This window comes from Podarcis tiliguerta (assembly GCF_965153285.1).
Source record: "Podarcis tiliguerta genome assembly, chromosome: 17".
NCBI lineage: Eukaryota > Metazoa > Chordata > Lepidosauria > Squamata > Lacertidae > Podarcis > Podarcis tiliguerta.
The window spans coordinates 382,560-402,632 of NC_139550.1; the positions used below are offsets into that span (position 1 = coordinate 382,560).

A 20,073-nucleotide genomic window follows, 5' to 3' on the forward strand; every position below is an offset into this window, starting at 1 on the left:
CCATTGGGGTCCCCGGGTCCCTCCCATCTCCGACCCGGTTTGATTTCCGAGAGACCCTCCTGGATATCGGGATCTTGCAGACTGAATCCTTGGAAATCCCATCCCGGCACCGCCCGCTTCTCGCTCTCGCTTCTGCACATTCGCGAAGAAAATGGTGTTTGACGCCACAGTTTGGCCCAGCACTTCAGCAGTTCTGCCCCAGGAAGCTGCTTTAAACAGATTAAATGCTGCATCTTTCCCTCTGAGTGCAGGGAAGCAAAATGGGAGCCGGGTGTGTGTGTGGGGGGGTGCTAGGTGGCACCTGTGAAACATCACCACACACGCCTGAAACTGAAGCACAACGTGCCTCCCTTAACATGGGATCTTAGACTGGATTTACTTCCCTTAGCAGATTCTCCCCATACTGGGAAACGCCCTAATTTAATGGCGGCGATGGGAGTGCTGGCAAACGAATGGAGGATAATGATTTCATGGGTATCTGTCAAGGCCAGGACTCGACAGGATGAGGCGAAGAAAACTGAAGCACGTGAAGCGCTGACATGGTCTAATCCACAACAGGGAAATTCTGGTGGGCCCAGGATTTCTCTTTGCAGGGATGAGCCCGAGGCCCATGCGCCAGCATGCTCATGGCGTCCCTCCAAACAGCCACCAGACATTAAGCATGTGCATGCTGGGCATAGACTCATAGAACAGGGGAGCTGGAAGGATCTGTGCCCCCTGGCAGGATGGGGGCTTCCCTATTTCTCCAGTTATCGATGCTTCTTGCAACTCCATCTCCCAGCTGGGTTTTCCCACCTCCCCTGCCCGCCTGCTCTGAGACCAGCGCGCCCGAAAACTGAAAGGAAGGATGGCATGGAGGGAGATGGCAGGGAGTCAGCAGCTGGCCAAGTTTATTTGTTAGAAACCATTCGTCATCACAAAAACACTAAAAATGCAAATCGTATAGAAGCGCATCTTGACCTAAGGCGGTCCCCAATACACAGAACCCCTTGTTGTGCAATGAAATTTTGAGCTGCTAAGGCAAACAAAAGCTCCGTATACCTAGCCGGGGTGCCAACTTGAATAAATGATTGTGGGGGTCCCCACATAACTGATCACATGGCACAGTACACACACCCTCATTTGAATGGGAATGCACATCATCTTTGTGGGGGCCCGGCCACCTCAAATATTTCATTGAGGGGGCCAAAGCCCCCATGGCCCCTAGGAGTTGGCTCCTATGATACCTAGTTTTATTTATCCCCATCCACCAATAAATGACACAGGCAGACACAAGGGGACAGACAAGATAGCTATCCAAGGTACGAAAAATTAATATTTCATCAGGTGCAGTCCTTCACACATTCCAGGCAATCCTAATTGCCTGACACAATCCTAGCAGGGCAAATTCTGGTGGTGTATCTTCAGGGCAATCAATCCTTTGCCTAAATTGAGCAGTTGTTGCATCAGCTTGAGAAACTACCGTATTTTTCTCCCTATAGGACGCACCGTCCCATAAGGCGCACCTAGTTTTTTGGGGGGGGAAATAAAGGGGGGAAATTATTTTTTCCCCCCCAGGCGCAGGGCTGGGGCAGGGAAGCCCAAGCTTCCCCAGAACAGGCAACTCTCCACAAGCCATGGGAGGCCGGTGCTGGGCTCCCGCGCCTTGCGGAGAGCTGTGCGAAGCCTGGGCGCGCTGAGCTCAGTGCGCCCAGGCTTCAGCATGCAGGCAACTCTCTGCAAGCCGCGGGAGCCCGTCGCAGGCTCCCATGGCTTGCGGAGATCTGCGCGAAGCCTGGAGAGCGAGAGGGGTCGGTGTGCACCGACCCCTCTCGCTCTCCAGGCTTCAGCGAAAGCCTGCATTCGCCCCATAGGACACACACACATTTTCCCTTCATTTTTGGAGGGGGAAAAGTGTGTCCTATGGGGCGAAAAATACGGTAATTCATTGGGCACAGAGTTCCCTTGGAGGTAGACTTTCTCCTGTCTTGTTTGCAGCGTCTTCTGCACAGCCTCTTCCCATTGATCTGAGGCCGCCAATCAACAGCTTCATTCCATCCCTATCTTTTGAAACAGAGTTAGTAAACAGTGCTTTGACTCTCTGCCAGATGGTTGTGTGGCTTTGATTCACCAGTGTTTGTCCAGCGGTCTGAACAGAGGGGTCATTGAAATGCATAGAAAACAGCCCTGGGAACTCCTCCTACTGAGCTGATGCCTGGATCCAACGGATTGTTGCAAAGGGGAACGGAGCTGCTGGAGTCCCAAGCCTCAGGGCCTGTTGACCATTAACCAAGACCCCAAACTGATCCGCCGGGCTGTAGTTCACACACCCGTTCATCTACTACGACCAGGAAGGACCCAGCAGGGAAGATGGTGCCTGACCCAAGGAGATGTCCTGTCTTAACGCTCATGGTACGGCTGCTTTTCATCTTTGTTGGTGCAGGTAAGGAAGATGCTGGCAGGAGTTTGAATGGCAGACGTGGAGAGAGCCAGGATGCCTCTGACCATGGGGCATTTTGACAGCTCAACAAACAGTAATGCAAACGAAGGCAGGCAGAACGTGCAGGTGGGTGGAGATAAAGGTGCACAGCTGGGGATCTCTCAAGCTGAGCTCTCAGCCATCTGCCCAGTGCTCCTCTTTTTTGCAGGCCCAAGTAGTGCAGGTTAAAGGAGACGGGCTGCAGGAAAGCAAAGGGAGGCAACCTGCCCCCCCCCCCCAGGATTTGTTCTGCTGCAGGGCCAGAAACATTTTGGGCAGTGGGGAAATATGTGCGCTGGGAACTAAGCTTTGTGCAGTTGGGCAAACAGTTTGAAAAGGAGATGGATTATTTACTTTGGAAGAAATGGGTGGGGGAAAGGTAAAAATACAGAGAAAATGACGATTAATATTATTTCTTTTGTCAGATTCTGTTATACTAACAGTAGATCATCATCGTCATCTAAAACCAAACCTGGCAAAAAAATAAGATTGATTAAAAATAAGATTGATTCAAAACACCCCACCAGGGTCTTGCATGCAGTAGCTTTTTGTACCTGTGCGGAGGGAAGCTGAGCCATGGAATGTGGAGGTGGTGATTTTGGGGTGGGGTGTCCTGTGTTGATCCCCTGACATATTATTGTATCCTTGAGGAGAGAGTAGCATTGGAGGGGCGGGGGGGGGGGCATAAGTCTGAAGGTTTCACAGCATCAATATTCCATAAGAGTCCTCCCGCCACCCCAGTGTTGGCCAAATGAGATCAGAATCCAGGCTGAAATCTTCACTGTTCCCAGAAGAGTCCAGACAAAAACGATTTCTCCAAGGTTGTCTCTCAGACTTTCAACAACTTTTCTTGTGCATAGTTAAAGAGATGGGATGTGGGAGGCTTCAGAGAAGCTATGGAAACTGTGGAAACGAATCCTTGGTGTTTGAAGCACCATTTAATAATACCGCACAGGTTTTATTTAGTGCTTTTGTTACATAACAGCTGGCTGTGCGTACTTTGCTTACATCTTATTTCAGGGTCTGAAAATATTACAAGAAGCCAAGCATGCACCGATTTCCAGTCTGCAAGCTTACTGCGCGGAAGCAGTCTCAAAGTTCAGTTTCTCCTCTTCTCCTCTTCCAACCCCAGCTGTGGACAGCTGCTCTCCACACGGGAGGACCTGCAGAACTCCAGTTTCAATGCCACCTTGGGAACCAAAGTAATAATCCATGGTTTCAGGTACATACAAAAATGGATGGTCAAGCTAAAGTTAAATTAAGTGGCAGCCATTTTCCTTGTTTACAGCTTTTCCATTTGTGTGGGGACTTTCAATGGCCCAAGGTGAAGATGAATGTAAGAAAAATAGATTGTGGTGGGGAAGAATCATTACTAAGGAAAAACACAAGACCAGCCTTCTAAAATTTAGCAGTTGGGGTTTTCAGATGAACCCCCTGCATGTTACAAGCATGCCTAAGGGGCTGCTGGGGCTGCCTTCTGGCCAATGTGCTCACCCTTTGCATTCTGCTGGCTGCATGTTCAAGAAGCATGTGCAGCAACTAGGAGAAGAAGAGTTTGGATTTGATATCCCGCCTTTCACTCCCCTTCAGGAGTCACAAAGCGGCTCACAATCTCCTTTCCCTTCCTCCCCCACAACAAACACTCTGTGAGGTGAGTGGGGCTGAGAGACTTCAGAGAAGTGTGACTAGCCCAAGGTCACCCAGCAGCTACATGTGGAGGAGCGGGGAAGCGAACCCAGTTCGCCAGATTACGAGTCCACCGCTCTTAACCACTACACCACACTGGCTCTCATCTCTAGGGATGTGGGAAGAGTTTGGTTTGGTTCATATTTTAATAGCATGTGAAACTCCCTAATTTGTGCTTCCTCAAACAATATGCAAAACAAAACACAGTTATCTGCTGGAATTCGCGCTTCTCCAAATTTGGGGGGTGCAGTGCTCCAGCCCCCCAGTGCAAAAGTCCGCATTGCATGAGCTCCTGCCTTCTTCCCTTGTCTTCTCAGGGTCCTGGGTACAAAGCCGTCCTGGATAGACGGGCTGATCAAGGCCCTGCTGCAGGCAGCCCAAGCCAACGTGATTGCTGTCGACTGGGTCCACGGGAGCACAGCCGCCTATTATGCTGCAGTGGAAAATGTGATGAAGTTGGCACTAGAAATAGCCAGTTTTATTCGCAAGTTGCTGGTAGGTGGAAATGTCTTTCTGAGTTTGGGTGTTTCACGGAAATGGGCCAACCAGCTACAAAATGGTGGTGGAGAGGAGCATAATCAACTGGCAAATACAGACATAATTTTCTCTATATAGCTAATCCCTCCCTGAAAGTAGCTCAACTCTTTGCCACCTCAGGGTGTTCCACTCGTCACCATTCCCCAAGCTGGGTAAAGTCATTGTCTCAGACTCCCTATTCTAGACAGAATCTGCAGGTCCAGAGGCTCTAAGTTCTGAAAAGATTTTATTTTATATTTTCCCTTCCCCTCCATGCTTCTCAAAAAAACACCACAACCTTTTTACTCATCTCCTGTCATTTCTTCTCCTCTAATGCTAAATTTGTGTCCTATTCCCACCTGCAAACTGCCAGTTTCCATCTCTGCTCCACACTCCTTTCATATTCATTTCTTCCTCCTGTAACAGCTTCCCCACTCATCCCCTTCCTCTCTGTTCCTGGTTAATTGTTATGACTTTTAAAAATATTGACCCTTTTATTCTCTCTTTCTAACTTTCTTTAAAGCCCAAAACTGATCCTTTTCCCACAGAGGAGGGATGAGAGACTTCTGGGTTCAGCTAGAGACTTGATAGGAAGGAAAGGGGAGGACTGTGTGTGTGTGTGTGCGCACGCATGCATGAGTGTGAAGCAGAGGGGCTAGAAAGTTCAACAGAAGCCCTAGGGGACTTCTCCTTTCCCTCTCTCTCAGTGTGTCGATTTCCTCTCTTCCTTCCTCTTCCTTTTTTCCTCTTCAACCTTTCATTCTATAGCCTCCAGTGGCATAGCATGGTGGGGCAAGGGGGGCCGTGGCCCCAGGGCACAACCCAGCGCCCCCACGACAGGCTCCCTCGTGTGGCTGCTGCCTTCCAGAGCCGCGGGGAGGCCAGTCACACGCGGGCTGGATCTTTAGGGCTGCAACGGTGCCTCCTTCTCCTCATGGCCAGTGAAGGGACGCCTGCCCCGGGCAGAACTGCTGGCCAGAAAAGCATGCACCCGTGGCGGGAGCATGGAAAGGAGAGGTGCCCACTCAGCTGGGATCAGCTGGCACCTGTCCTCGTGCTGTGCGGCCAAGGAGAGATGGCCAGCTCTCCACCACCCTCCTCCTAGGCCTGCTGCAGCCACCAAGCCTGCCCCAGACCACCAGCTGATGCTCCCAGCAGGAGCTCGCTGAGCGGGTGAACGCAGCAGCTGGCAAGCGGCCTTCATGAGGAGCGGCCACCACAGGGGCACAGCGAAGTTCCCTCATTGCCTCCTGCACAACGCCTGCAAGGAGGTTGGGGGAGCTATCCTTGCCTTGCCCAGGGTGCTGGCAACGCATGCTATGCCACTGATCGATTTGCTTTCTACCCAGCCCCTGTTCTGATGCTTTCCTCTGTGCTGTACATGTGGGGAGCTGTTGCTGGTGACCTTCCAACCAAAAGGCTTGCAAGACAAAGGGAAAGGCAGCAGTGATGGGATCTACTGGAACCTCTGGAGGGCTTTAGGGAAGAAAAATGATGAAATGGCGTCAATTAATCCTGTTCATCCTAACTTTTCAGGACTTGGGAGTGCCTGAGAAATCCATCCACCTTATTGGGGTGAGCCTGGGAGCCCATGCCGGGGGTTTGGTAGGCCATTTCTTTGAAGGCCGACTGGGAAGGATTACTGGTAAGGAGAATAAAAAGGAAAAACGTCTATATTAGCCCATGAAAAAAAAATGAAATGAAGGATTCTTGGCCACTTTGCCAGGCCATTACAGCTATCGAGGTGATTTCTAGCAATCCTACTGGTTTGACTAGTTTGACAGACCCACAATCAAAAATAAAGGTCTGGATAACTTCTTAAACCTTTTTTTGAGATTATTTATGTATGTTCCCACTGTAGCCCAAGTTTGGTTAGCCCAAAAACAGAAAATGAGTGAGGTCCCAGCTATATGTGTTGTATGTGCAGCTATATGTGTTGTATGTGCAATATAACACTGTGACATTAGATGGCGCTGTGGAGTCCCATCTTTCCCTACCGGATTTCCCTGTATGAGTTTACCACGCGTTGAACTGAATCGCCTCTTTGATGTGTCTAGAATCCAGCCCTCGCCACAGACCTCCCAGACCATAGTAGCACTCTGTTTTTCATCCATATTCCAGGTCTGGATCCTGCAGGGCCCAAGTATACCAAGGCCAGCCGCGAAGAGCGCCTAGATCCGGGCGATGCTGTCTTTGTGGAAGCCATTCACACGGATGCAGACAGTACGTTGCTTGCAGTGGCCAATCCCATGATGCTTCCCAAGCCCTTTGTTTGCCCCTCCTTCTGCAAGGTGGGGAGCTGGAGCCGAGTTTTATGAAGATACCAACCAAAACACCCTGCTTCCTGCAGTGGTGGACATGCAGGAGGTCCAGCCTCTCTAATCAAGGTGGCCACTTTGTGAATGTTGTCCCTACCACTCTATATTCCTGGCCAGGAGAAGATAGAAGATAATTTGTCTGCTCACTTTTTTTGACTGCCATCAGTACAGTCGTACCTTGGATCCCGGACGCCTTGCGAGTTGAACGTTTTGGCTCCCGGACGCCGCAAACCTGGAAGTGAGTGTTCCGGTTTGTGAACGTTCTTTGGAACCTGAACGTCCGATGCGGCTTCCGATTGGCTGCAGGAAGCTCCAATCAGAAGCCGCACCTTGGTTTCCGAACGTTTGGGAAGTCGAACGGACTTCCAGAACAGATTCTGTTCGATTTCCAAGGTACAACTGTATATGTTGTGCCTTACAGAGTTCCACAGGCAAATATAGGCAAACCCCTGTTCTCAAGGAGCTTATAATATAAAATAAGCAAAGGGGAGAGATGGAGAGGGCAGGTCTTTCCTCCACCCGCTTGCCTGTCTGGAGAACATGTCCTCTTATAGGTAGGAGACCAAGGGCTGGCCTTGATCTAGTCTCACCTGGAGCTGGGAAGCCACAGAGAGGCTAGATTTGTTCTCTGCGCTGAGTCCAAAGAAAGCTAACTGGGAAATAAGATTGGCTGGAGTGTTAATGCTGTGAAACCCTCCAGCTTATATGTGTGTGTAAGTGAAGCCATATATTATAAAGAAACCAGTGACCTGCATCCCAGAGAAATCAAACTCATGATGTGCTCTCTCACCCCTGAAGTCTCTCACCACTCAGAGATTGGGGTACATATAACAGTGCCTTTTTCCCCATACGAGTAGTCTTTCTCCCATTCTAGCTGGCACACAACAGTGAATTGCACTACTGTATTTAAGTTTTTATTATTATTATTATTATTATTTCACAAGATCAACGTACAACGTGGATGCAATAAAACCTCAGAGCACTTTGCAAAAAGGTTAAAACAATAAAATGATCAGTTAAAAATAGTTATAAACAACTGCTGGTTCACTGTTAGTGTGTGCTTTGTTAGTGTATGTTATTAATTTCTGAGTGCTAATACTTTCCCTTTGTTATACAGTATTTAGCATTTATATTAACATTACTAAAGTCTACAAATTATAATAAAAAAGTCTATTTTATAGATCCACACCACATTGTTTTGTTGTTTAATTGTTTAGTCATGTCCGACTCTTCGTGACCCCCTGGACCAGAGCACACCAGGTTTTCTTATGATAAGATCTCTTCCTCTCCCATATGTGTGTGTGTGTGTGCGCGCACACACACGCGTGCACACACACACACACACACAAAGGTTTTGTGAATTAGGTTAGTGGATTTTCCATTTGTTGTCAACCCTTCTAACTGGGACTTTGCCCTGAATATCCAGATGGAATATTTTGAATGCAAGATAGAAGTGCAATCCTAACTCAGGTCTTCTTTCAGATTTTGGTATCCGGATCCCTGTTGGCCACATTGATTACTATGTCAATGGTGGCAGAGATCAGCCTGGATGTCCCCGTTTTATATCATCTGGTAAGTTTGCTAATAGAAGCTGCTTTTCATTGCCATCCATCACTCCTAACCATTTATCCTTGCAAGTTTTCAATGAAATGGAGGTAGACTATATCAGGAGCTCCCTCTATTCAAGTCCAGTGAGTGCTGTCAAAGTAGTAGCAGGTTTGCCAGCTGGGCCGGCCCACCCACAAGGCAAGGTGAGGTGACTGCCTCAGGCAGCAGGATCCACAGGGGCAGGAATCTTTGCACTGGTGTCCATATTCACTTAGCCATGAATACAACCCATGGTAGCAAGTTTCTCAATTTATTATTTCATTTTTATTAAAATTGTCGGTCACTTTATCTTGTTGCCCAGGGCAAACAAATATATAATGAACCCCACATCGATACATTGAAACTAAGCAGAAAGAGAAATACCCATACATCTTAAATCTCTAAAAAGCCAAAGGTAGTTAAAGTGAATTGTTGTAGAGACTCTCCATGACACGTGGGATGGAGTTTCATAGCTTAACTGGTGTGTTATATGTGCACTAGTTTTATTGAATTTTCTCTGATATTCATTTAGAGAAACATAACTAAGTGGTAAAATAATATGGGCTGATATAGCCTTAAAATATATTTTACCCCAGATGGTGCTCCATGTATTTATGGTGATATTTACATTGAGATCAGATTCCTATAAATATTTTTGACACTTTCTGTTGTAACAACAACAACAATTCTACTCTGGGTGGATTCCAAGCCCCCAAAAATCTGAAAAAAACCCAGACATTTCCTTTAAAATGTAAAAATCCACCCTGATGGGTGTGTTGGCCTCCGAAAAGAGGACATGTCGGGGTTTTCCCAGATGTATGGCAACCCAGTGCTTCTGGACACACAATCTTTGCCAAAGGTGAGAAATGCTAGTCCACCCGCTGAGTTGATAATCAGGAGTGCTTGCCTCATTTGATATGCTGTTTTCCTCTTCTTCAGGCTATAACTACCTGATCTGCGACCATATGAGATCGGTACATTTCTACATCAGCGCCTTGACTGAGCCCTGCCCCATGATGGCTTTCCCTTGCTCCAGTTACAAGGATTTCTTAAGTGGCCGCTGCTTGGACTGCTTGGAGCCTTTTCCCCTCTCCTGTCCAACAATAGGTATGTTGCTCAGCTTGCCTCTTGGATGAATGAGAAGCAGCATCAGGCATGCAGAGGGATCTAGGAATCCAGAATTTGGCTGGAAATTTTGAGTGTGGGAGAGGTGTCAGGGATCCAGTCTTGTCTGTCAGGAGTGGAGCTGAAGCCTTGCTGTCCTTAACAATTTCTACGCAGGTAGGAAATAGACAGAATTGCAGACATAAACTCTGAATGGCAGGATGCAAGATTAAATAGCCCGAATCGATGGTTTCGTGAGTTGCTTTGCCTTTTAACTGTGGCTTGACACTGTATGCATCAGCCTCAGCAAAGCAGCACCACGCTCACACCCTCCTGCATCCTGTGGGGCCAGGAGAAAGAGGTCTGCTGAGAATCCTTTCAGAGTTAAATATTCTCCGCAAGGCGTGCAAGTCAGAAATTCTGGTTTAGATGGTTAGTTGCTAAACAAGCCAGTCTCAAAGCATGGGTTATGAAGCGGGCTTATCTGACGCCATGCAGAGTGAGAAAAGTAAGCCCTTGGCCCCCCTTGGTGGCCATCCTCTCAGGCGGCAGCAGGAGGAGAAACATGAGACAGGTAACCCAGTCAGGTGATCTCCCCCTCCTGAGCTGCGACACAGGTTAACCAAAAGGAGTGGGTTTGGTTCCCATGAACTGCCTGCCTGCACCCATGGCATAATTTGAGGTGACCGATAATCAGATCTAGAACTGCAGTCCAGTTTGGGATCCACATTTAGTGGACGGGAGATCCAATTTGTGTGCCTTTATCTGTACCGTATGCATTCATGTATGAAAGAGACTGATAATGAAGTACAGTCGTACCTTGGCTCCCGAGGGCCTTCTGGCGGTTCCCTCGTTGCGAGAAGTGAGGTTGCAGGGAACCAGACAAGGCCTTCTCTGTAGTGGCAACAAAACTGCTTTGTTCTCATTCCCTCTCTTTGCTCAGACAATGGAAAATAAAATCACCAAAGAAGGGATGTATGAGAAACGAGATGGTCTTGTTTTGTGATCTAGATTCTGATCTTGCTTATGCTTAACACAAAGTTACAGAAATATCTTCAGTGGTGATGATTTATTTATTTATTTGTTTATACCCCACCCATCGTGACGCATAGAGAGATACAGTGTACATGTCTGCAAAGACTCTGTTTCTCTCTCTCAAACCAAACGCCCTAAACCCAAGTTCTTCTAAGAGATGCGTTTGACAGTTTGTATACCCATGCACAATAAGCAAAGCAAGAGAGATGTATTTTCTCATTTCACATATATTCTACATCTGCTAGCTATGCTAGGCTGAGGAATGAAAATCTCCCCCTTGACTGCTGGGTATCTTATTCAGCCTTCCTCTCACATACTTCACTGACATAAGGACTAGAAACTTCATTTATTCTTGTTTTAGGACTGCTAGACAATGGAGGAGTCCACGTGGGGAAACTATCGACAGAGGTAAAGGTTTACCTGACCACAGCTGCATCAGCACCATACTGTGGTGAGTGCATCCAGAGGGCTGAGATTTTCTTGATATTTCAAGGCAACAGCAGAGAATATCAAAATCCCACAGAGAGCCCCTTACAGGTGTAGGGAATGGGCTCTCATGCACTGTTCTCACACATCGGACTTGTGCACATTTGTTTGAAGGCCTGCATAGAGCCTGCACATGTGCATCTCTCGCCATATGATTGGGAACTGTGTTTTTTCACAGACACATGGGAGACCTCTAGACACCCAGAGCACACATCTAGGCTTTGTGCAGACTATCAAATAAACTTGTAGGGCATGGATGGAGCACAATGCCATGAGCTACTACCAATCTTTGGGGGGCCAGAGCAAGCACATTTGGAATTTTGAGGAAAGCGCATTGGGTGTTAGTCGTACAAAATGGCTGCCACAGCGCCATGGCCTAACACAAAATGGCAGGAGAGAGGGTGTAGCATAAAAGAAAATGGCTTCCACATCTTAAGAAAAGAAAAGAAAAGAAAAGAAAAGAAAAGAAAAGAAAAATAGATGGGGCCACAAAACGTGGGGCATCCCCTTCCCATTGGTCCCCAAAGGGAAAAAACCTATGCCAGCCACTGCCATACTTACAGATAGATGCTATTTGCACCTCTTTTCTGTTCAGAATGGAAATTAAAACAGATGTCCTGTCCTAGAATCCAATGAAGTGTGGGTAGGTTGAAGGGGGCATGTTCACCGTAGGAGAGGCTGAGCCAATAAAAACAGGAATTAAGCACGAGGAGCAAACAGTCTAATGCATTATGGATTTTGAGGGTATATTTACTGAGACCATAAGAGGTGCACTCAGTTATGCTGATTCCATGCTGGCAACCCCTGATCTGTGCAGATCTTCAGATAAATGTGTAGGTCAGGAGTGGGAGCAGCTGCTATGATCCTACTCCCCCCTGCACATGTCGCATGTAGGATGGAAAGATCTGGAGGGGCTCGTGGGGCGACTGCTTCACTAATGCCGGCTGCGTGAATTTATTTCTCTACACTTGATGGCTGGAATTGAATGTGTGAATTGGCTCCAGTAAAAAGCGTTCGTGGTCAGAGATAGAAAAGTTCAGTCTGTAGTGTTAAGGTCTCTGATGCTGAGGATCCAGCTCTGAAAAATCTGTAAAATGCATCCAGAGCTGTGGATTATGTCAGTTCCTAACCCTAACTTTGCTTAAAGGTTAAACAAAGGAGCAGTTAAATGGTTTGAAGAGGGGTAAATTATGGATGGCTTTGCAGAAGATATAGCAGCCATCTTCTGTTAAAGCCAGAGTCTAAAGATATTCAGTGCTTTGTGCCCCAAATGTGATCTCTGTTGCCTAGTGTATCATAGCCTGGTAGAATTTCGCCTGCAGACGAGGAGGACTTCGGACACCAACATTGAGATAGCCTTTCTCAGCAGCAACTCCTCATTCAGCACCAGCATCATCATGTAAGTGACAACGGACAATTTTGATGTGCTTCTCACGATTCTCTCTGTCCCCTTTTCCTTTCAAGATTTGCTTAGCTGACTGTGCAATCCTATGCATGGTTGTTCAAAAGTAAAGCCCATTAATTCCAATGTGACTTACTCCAAGGTGAGTGTGTACAGGATTGCAGCCTAAGTATCTTCACAAGACTCTCTGCAACAGTCACATTTGTGGAATATAACAGCAGCACAAACTTCCACCCAAGAGTAGACACTTTACCCTTCCCCTAAATAACAGAGGAGTATTATTTTGAACCTTCATCAATTTCCTGGGGAAGATCCACCCACTGAGATCACTCACCTAGAAGCACTTTATCATATTATGAACCACTTCCCTTATCAGCCCCCTCCTCCCATATTTCCACCAAACTCAGCCAAGGAACACACAGTTGTTGAGCAAAGACATGTCTTTATTATTCATGAGTTTGGCAGGTGAAAGCCAGCAGCAGCTCATGCGATTCCTTACCAGGGACTGCAACCAAGCTAGTAGCATCCTGCCAGGAGAATGCCTGATTGGCAAGGATGAGGGGGCACATGGGGACACGGAGCACCACAGAGCCAGAGAAGTGGGTGTCAGCAAAAGGGATGGCCCAGTCTGAAGATGGTGGTTCTTTCTCAAAACACTGGCATGCACATCCCTGAAACAGCCCATGGCCTCCACATCTGCTTGCAGAACCATGTTGTTGCAGAACTATGGCCCCCTTCAGAGCCCAAATTTCAATGTGGGCTGAATCCAAGGTGACCGAGTTCATGGAAGCCTTTGAAGGCTTCCACACAGGTGTAGTCTCTGGCTGTGGGTGTGCAGCCCATCAGGGGACGGTACATAAACTGATAGGGGGGAGTGGTCCCCTGTTGCTGCAACTACTCCAGAGGGTGTGGAGCGTGAAATAGCTGCCTAGACGCTAGACTTGTGGGGGGGGGGGTATTCGGACCTGTAGAAACGACTGTGTCAGCTTTGACAATAAAGATTTAACTATCTACCATGTGCATTCCTTTGGATGGAGAGGGCCCTTGGCAGTCAGGGCCAGGCACTTCACTCACAAGTTCTCTGAGACGCGTTTTCAATTTATGTTTGTTATTAACGTAAATTGAAAATGTGTGAGCCAGGAGATTGCATTTTTTTTGAAATAAAGAAAAACACTACCCTTGGCAGGCAGCAGGAGAGAAACTGCCCTGTCCCCAAAACACCTTAGACTATGAGCAGCACTGGATAGGGGTAGTTGCAATATTGCTTAAGTACAAATTGAACAGTAGGGGGCACCAACAGGTAAAAAAAGGACCCCTGGAAGGTTAAGTCCAGTCAAAGGTGACTATGGGGTTGCGTTTGTCCACAGACAGCTTTCCGAGTCATGTGGCCAGCACGATTAAACCGCTTCTGGCACAACAGAACACCGTGACAGAAACCAGAGTGCATAGAAACGCCATTTACCTTCCCGCCACAGTGGTACCTATTTTTCGAATCGCTAGGTTGGCAGGAGCTGGAACAGAGCAACAGGAGCTCACTCCGTTGTGGGGATTCGAACCGCCGGCCTTCCAATCGACAAGCCCTAGAGGCTCAGTGGTTTTAGACCACAGCGCCCCCCGCGTCCCAACAAACCACCTAGTTGTCCACCCCTAGAGGTGGGCATACTGGTGAATAGTTTTGCAGTGCCCTATCAGAACATTTCACTGTTTGCTCATTGCTGAGAATAGGGAGATTAGTTTACATTTTGCTGGGTGAGTCTTGTTGTCTTTCCTGATTATTGGGGCCACCATTCTTTCATTCCACCCCTTGGATAATTGGCCTCTCTTGTTTAGAGCTGTAAACATGGGACTGTATATTATTGTTGTTGTTGTTAATGTGTGTAATATATATATTTGAGGGAAGGCAAGCGACATCCCTCTTTCCTGCAGGAGGCTTGTCATCTGACTCCTTTGTTCTTTCTGCCACAAGAGAGAAGAGCTCTTCAGCTGCCAGCCTTGCAGGCTTGTTTACTATGCTAAACCTGACAGAGCAAAAAGATTGTGGAGCAACTTCTCTCATTTTACCGAAAGGGAAGGTGATGGGACTTCCCAAACATGCTAGGAAATAATCTTGGGCAATTTCACCCTCTTTTTGCACCCGGGAGGAAACCTTGCTACTCCCCCCCCTCCCCCCCCTTTTTTACTCTTCCCTTTTGTAAAGCTTAGGAAACTCTAAAAAGTCAAAGAAAGAGGAAGGGACACACAAATACATACAAAGAAATAAACCAACAAATGGGTTCTGAGGGAAATGTAATGGTGAAGGTTCACCCAGGAAGGACGTGAAGAGGCGCAGGGATTAACCTCCCAGAATCTCATTGCATGTGCAAAAGACTACACTCCCATCAAAGGACTGGGAAGTAGAAATCTAGGGCATACACACTGGTAGAGTTTAGGCTACTATTTCCTAGTTTGCTCGGGGTGGGGGTAAATCAGGCATGTCCACAGCCCGTTTTGGGGGCCTAATCCAGCCCACTGGCGGGTTCAGTCCGGCCCCTGTGGTCGGCCCTCACACATGTTCACTTCATCAAATCTGGCCCTCTTTGAAAAAGGTTTGGGCACCCCTGGGAGAAATAGAATAGGGGGGAAACATGAGCTGTTTACAGAAGGCTGGTAATATTGTGTGGACACTGAGGTCCAGCTGGACACGGTGGACACTGAGGTCCAGCTCCGAGGGCCTTCTGGCGGTTCCCTCAGTCAGGGCAAGAAGTGAAGCTACAGGGAACCAGGCAGAGGGCCTTCTCAGCAGTGGCACCACCCTGTGAAATGCCCTCCCATCAGATGTCAAAGAAATACACAACCGTCTGATGTTTAGAAGACATCTGAAGGCAGCCCTGTTTAGGGAAGTTTTTAAAGTTTGATCTTTTGTTGTGTTTTTAATATTCTGTTGGGAGCAGCCCAGAGTGGCTGGGGAAACCCAGCCAGGTATGCAGGGTATTAATAATAAATTATTATTATTATTATTATTATTATTATTATTATTATTATTCCCAAAATATGTGAATGGGGCATGTAAAGGATTGTCTGTAAACACCTTAAAGTTTATCCTGCATGCGCAAAAAGTCCCTGTCGCTTCCTCGCACCCCCTTGTTGTCTTTCGCAGACCCAAGCAGCAGACCGTGGGCAAAGGCCTCCTGCCCCACTCTGCCCCGCTGTGCCAGATGAAAAGTGTGATGCTGCAGCACCGTCACAAGACCTGGAGGAGGAATAAAGAGGAGACTCCTGTTTGGGGCCAGTTCTGCACTGCTGCCCTGCCTGTCGACACCAGGTAACCAAGATGCAGGATTTCTAAGGACTCAACCCGAGTGAGGAATGGAAAGCCTTTTTGTCTTCATTTTACGGTGTTTGGGCTCCACGCAGATAATCAAGAGGTTAACGTGAGGGATTTCTTCCCTTTCATTAGGGGTTGCTCTCAAAGGCCAAACAATGCCCACTTGTGTGGGAGAAACTGGTAATATAAAACAAGCCATTGCCTCCCAAACCGAGACCTGTCACTACAGCTGCCTTGCATGTCCCACCCTTTTACATGGTTTGGGATGTTTTGTGGTATTTTATGCATTGTGACCTTCCATTATTTTTATTGATTATAGTTTAGTAATTCTTTATTGTTATCGTTAAGTGTAAACTGTTCATTATTGGCTGACATATAATTCTACTGTTTACTATTATATCCCAATTGAATATTGCTTTATTTGATACAAGTTGTATATTTTAAAGTTATGTTTGTATTATGACTTTTTGGTATTGGATCAGATTATTATAAGGTGCATGATCTTTGCTGTCTGTTTTGTTGTTTCTTCAGCTTGTAAATTGCCTTTTCTATAGTAATATAGAAAAGAGGTATACAAATTAAAAGTGAAATGAAATGAAAATGAAGGCCGGCAGGCTGACAAAACAGCCTGAACAACCCTGAGGTGGCCGCTTCCCCTTGCCTCATGGATGGGCCGGCCCTAGACCTGAGGCCCTGTGGCTCTGTGCAGTGGGTAACCGGCTTGATGTGCTGCAGATGTTGGACTGCAATTCTCAAAAGGGCCAAAAAAGGTGTACGATGAGAGCTGTTGTCTAATCTTCTAGTCACCATGCTGGCTGATTTAATATACCTTTACCAAAAAGCCTCCCAGCCCTATCACTGGATTTCTTAGCATCCTTTAACTTCAGTTCTTTTTCTTTTACAGTAAGGAGATATTCTGTCTCCCTCAGCTGCTGACTCTGACACGAAACAACCCACTTCTACGTGGCCTCACCGTCGCCTGTGATTAGCACAACTGAGCTAAGAAAGAACAAGAAGACTCCTAAGGGTGGAGGCATATATTCGAAAATAAAGAAATGTGATAGAAGCCCAGTTGTCGGGGAACGAAGTGGATGCAGATACAGAAATTCTCTCAGTTCCCGTGTTTAGGAATGGAATTCTTTGAAGCAAATGTGAGCTGCATTTGCTCATAGCACATTCTTGTCCGTAGATTAGACATAATTAATGTTGCGTTCTTTACATGTCGCTTTGCTTGATGTTTCATAATGCTGTTATCCTGAAGTTCCTTGCAAGAGGAAGATTTTATTCTTCCCTCCCTCTTCTACATCACCTCAGTATACTGGCTGACAGCATGCTGGGAGTCAGCAGACTAGGAGAGAGACTGGGAACTCCCAAGTCAACCCAGGAAGAGTTTGCCCATTTCTAGTGACGAGTCTTACCTGTAGGGGTCGTATTGTTTCCGATAACAGCTGCTAAAACTCAACCATTTGTAAAACAAGTCATCACTGAGGAGTGTCTGATATCATGATTTTGACTCAGGTATTCCCTGATGCTAATAGTCTCCTTTGATATTCCGTTTGTAGCTTCTGCTGCAGCCTTTATGCTTTCCTAACATGTCAAAGCAAGTAGCACGTAAACCATGTATTATGACATCAGATTGTTCAAAGTGGTAAGAAGGAAAAAGAATTGCATGCTTTAAAATTTAAAAAAAAAATCGTCATAACTCCCAATAAAGAAATATAGGATACAGCCAGTGCTTTTCTTCTAGAAAAAATATGCCAGTACTGCGTACCCTTGAGTGCCCCCCCCCAAAAAAAGCACTGGATACAACTATGTGATTTACTGAGTCAATAATAAAACATAACAAAAGGAAGAGGATTGTGTGGTTTCTATAGTATAGGTTCTATACTGTGGCATAACATCAGGGGGAGAAGCGCTGCATTTAGGGTGCCTGAATTGGCAAGGAAAGAACGTTGTGATAGTCAACAAAACTGTTGTGTCACTGAGTGGTAGCTGTGAAACAAGGTGAATTCTGTGACGCAGTCATTGAAATAAAACTGCCAGTATCATAATGCCATTATAAAAATCTCTGATGCAGTCGCACCTGGAATACTGTGTCTAGTTCTGGTTGTCTTGCCTCAAAAAGGATATGGAGCTGGAAAAGGTTCAAACAAGGACAACCAAAATGATTGAGGGGCTGAAGCAACTCCCCTACGAGGAAAGATTGCAATTGGGGGGCCTTTTTAATTTAGAGAAAATGTAAAGCGGGACATGATGCAAGGTAAGGTAAAAGGTAAAGGACCCCTCGAAAGTTAAGTCCAGTCAAAGGTGACTATAAGGTTGCAGTGCTCATCTCGCTTTCAGGCCGAGGGAGCCGGCGTTTGTCCACAGACAGCTTTCCGGGTCATGTGGCCAGCATGACTAAACCACTTTTGGTGCAATGGGACACTGTGACAGAAGCCAGAGTGCACAGAAATGCCATTTACCTTCCCACCGCAGTGGTACCTATTTATCTACTTGCACTGGGCTGCTTTCGAACTGCTAGGTTGGCAGGAGCTAGGACAGAGCAACAGGAGCTCACCCCGTCGCAGGGATTCGAACCGCCGACCTTCTGATCGGCAAGCCCAAGATGCTCGGTGGTTTAGACCACAGTGCCACCTGCGCATGGTTTGGGGAAAGTGGAGAGAGGTTGTCTCTTTCTCATAACATTAGGACTTGGCCCCGTCCAATGAAGCTGGATGTTGGACAAAAGAAAATCCTTATTTACGCAGTGCATAGTAAATTTGCTCCCACAAGATGCAATAATGGCTTCCACAGTGGATGGCTTTAAAAGTTGTTGTTGTTGTTTAGTCGTTTAGTCGTGTCCTCCTCTTTGTGACCCCCTGGACCAGAGCACGCCAGGCCCTCCTGTCTTCCACTGCCTCCCTCATGATGGTGGCTTCGAGAACACTGTCCCACCATCTCGTCCTCTGTCGTCCCCTTCTCCTTGTGCCCTCCATCTTTCCCAACATCAGGGTCTTTTCCAGGGAGTCTTCTCTTCTCATGAGGTGGCCAAAGTCTTGGAGCCTCAGCTTCAGGATCTGTCCTTCCAGTGAGCACTCAGGGCTGATTTCCTTCAGAATGGAGAGGTTTGATCTCCTTGCAGTCCATGGGACTCTCAAGAGTCTCCTCCAGCACCAAAATTCTTTAAAAGAGGCGTAGGCAAATCCATGCAGGATGGAGCTCTCTGTGGCTGCTGGCATGATGGCTATGTTCTGCTTCCAGAGTTGGAGCCAGCAGGCTCCTGAATATCATTTTGGGAATCCCAAGTGGGGATTGTGAGCTTCCTGTCTCATAGAGGCATCTGATTGGCCACCATGAGAACAGGATGTTGGACTAAATGTGCCTTTGGCCTGATTCAGTTGAGCAGTTCTTCTGCTTACAACTGCCAACATCCCTGGCCTTTGGCCATGTCAGATCTTGTTTCCGGATGCAGCATCTAGAGAGCAGCTGAACTCTCCGATTCAAACTTTATCCTAACAGTTTCCCTCAATGTTCTTGAGTTGCCCTGGAGTCGCCCTTTGGCTCACATCTACATTCTGTTCTCCTGCACCCTGTTTACAGAGCCATCAATTCCCAAACTACCAGTTTGTACCCACTGGGGGAGGAAGGGGTGGGTGGTGTGTGCGGCCCAGCCTGGGTGTCATCCCTGACCGGGTGGGTGACATCGCTGCCCCCCAGGGACACTCGCCGTGGGCGGCACCCCCCTGGGACACTCACTGCTCGCCGCAGGCAGCACTCCCCATGAGTAGCTGACCCTGCCCCCCCCCCCGAGTGCACAGCATGGGTGCCGGAGCAGCTAGCTCCGCCTCTGTTTGTACCCCCAGTTGAGGTAAAAGTCACTCTACTGCAAGAAAGGTCAGTCATATACGTAGGTTATGACTTCCTCCTTCCAACCATCCCCTCTTAAATTTCAGTTCCAGCTAGGCAGCGTTTGTCCTTTGTCAGCCAGATCGGAAGACATGAAGAAGAGAATACAGTGGTACCTGGGGTTACAGACGCTTCAGGTTACAGACACTTCAGGCTAAACACTGTGCTAACCCAGAAATATTACCTCGGGTTAAGAACTTTGCTTCAGGATAAGAACAGAAATCGCACGGTGGCAGCAGGAGGCCCCATTAGCTAAAGTGATGCTTCAGGTTAAGAACAGTTTCAGGTG

The 20,073-nt window shown here is 47.3% G+C and overlaps 1 protein-coding gene across 2 annotated transcripts; it reads left to right on the forward strand.

Moving 5' to 3' along the window:
• The first annotated feature begins 920 nt into the window (after positions 1 to 920).
• On the forward strand, positions 921 to 17,748 carry PLA1A (phospholipase A1 member A). Of its 2 annotated transcripts, XM_083420267.1 has the most exons (12): positions 921 to 1,657; positions 1,762 to 2,422; positions 3,479 to 3,680; positions 4,462 to 4,639; positions 6,197 to 6,305; positions 6,782 to 6,883; positions 8,461 to 8,550; positions 9,505 to 9,672; positions 11,066 to 11,155; positions 12,481 to 12,589; positions 15,729 to 15,893; positions 16,801 to 17,748. In XM_083420267.1, exons 2-12 carry the CDS (start codon positions 2,350 to 2,352, stop codon positions 16,883 to 16,885), a joined length of 1,371 nt encoding a protein of 456 aa, XP_083276393.1. In that variant the 5' UTR covers positions 921 to 1,657; positions 1,762 to 2,349; the 3' UTR covers positions 16,886 to 17,748. The 2 variants fall into 2 exon arrangements, with proteins under 2 accessions (XP_083276393.1, XP_083276394.1); XM_083420268.1 differs by lacking the exon at positions 921 to 1,657 and having other exon boundaries at positions 1,902 to 2,391.
• The last annotated feature ends 2,325 nt before the right edge of the window (positions 17,749 to 20,073 follow it).

Excerpts from the sequence above, each read along its gene's own strand:
- PLA1A (XM_083420267.1), top strand. The coding sequence starts at position 2,350 with ATGGTGCCTGACCCAAGGAGATGTCCTGTCTTAACGCTCATGGTACGG. Across the intron at positions 2,423-3,478 it reads TTTCATCTTTGTTGGTGCAG|GGTCTGAAAATATTACAAGA; the intron begins GTAAGGAAGATG and ends ATCTTATTTCAG. Across the intron at positions 6,306-6,781 it reads CCGACTGGGAAGGATTACTG|GTCTGGATCCTGCAGGGCCC; the intron begins GTAAGGAGAATA and ends TCCATATTCCAG.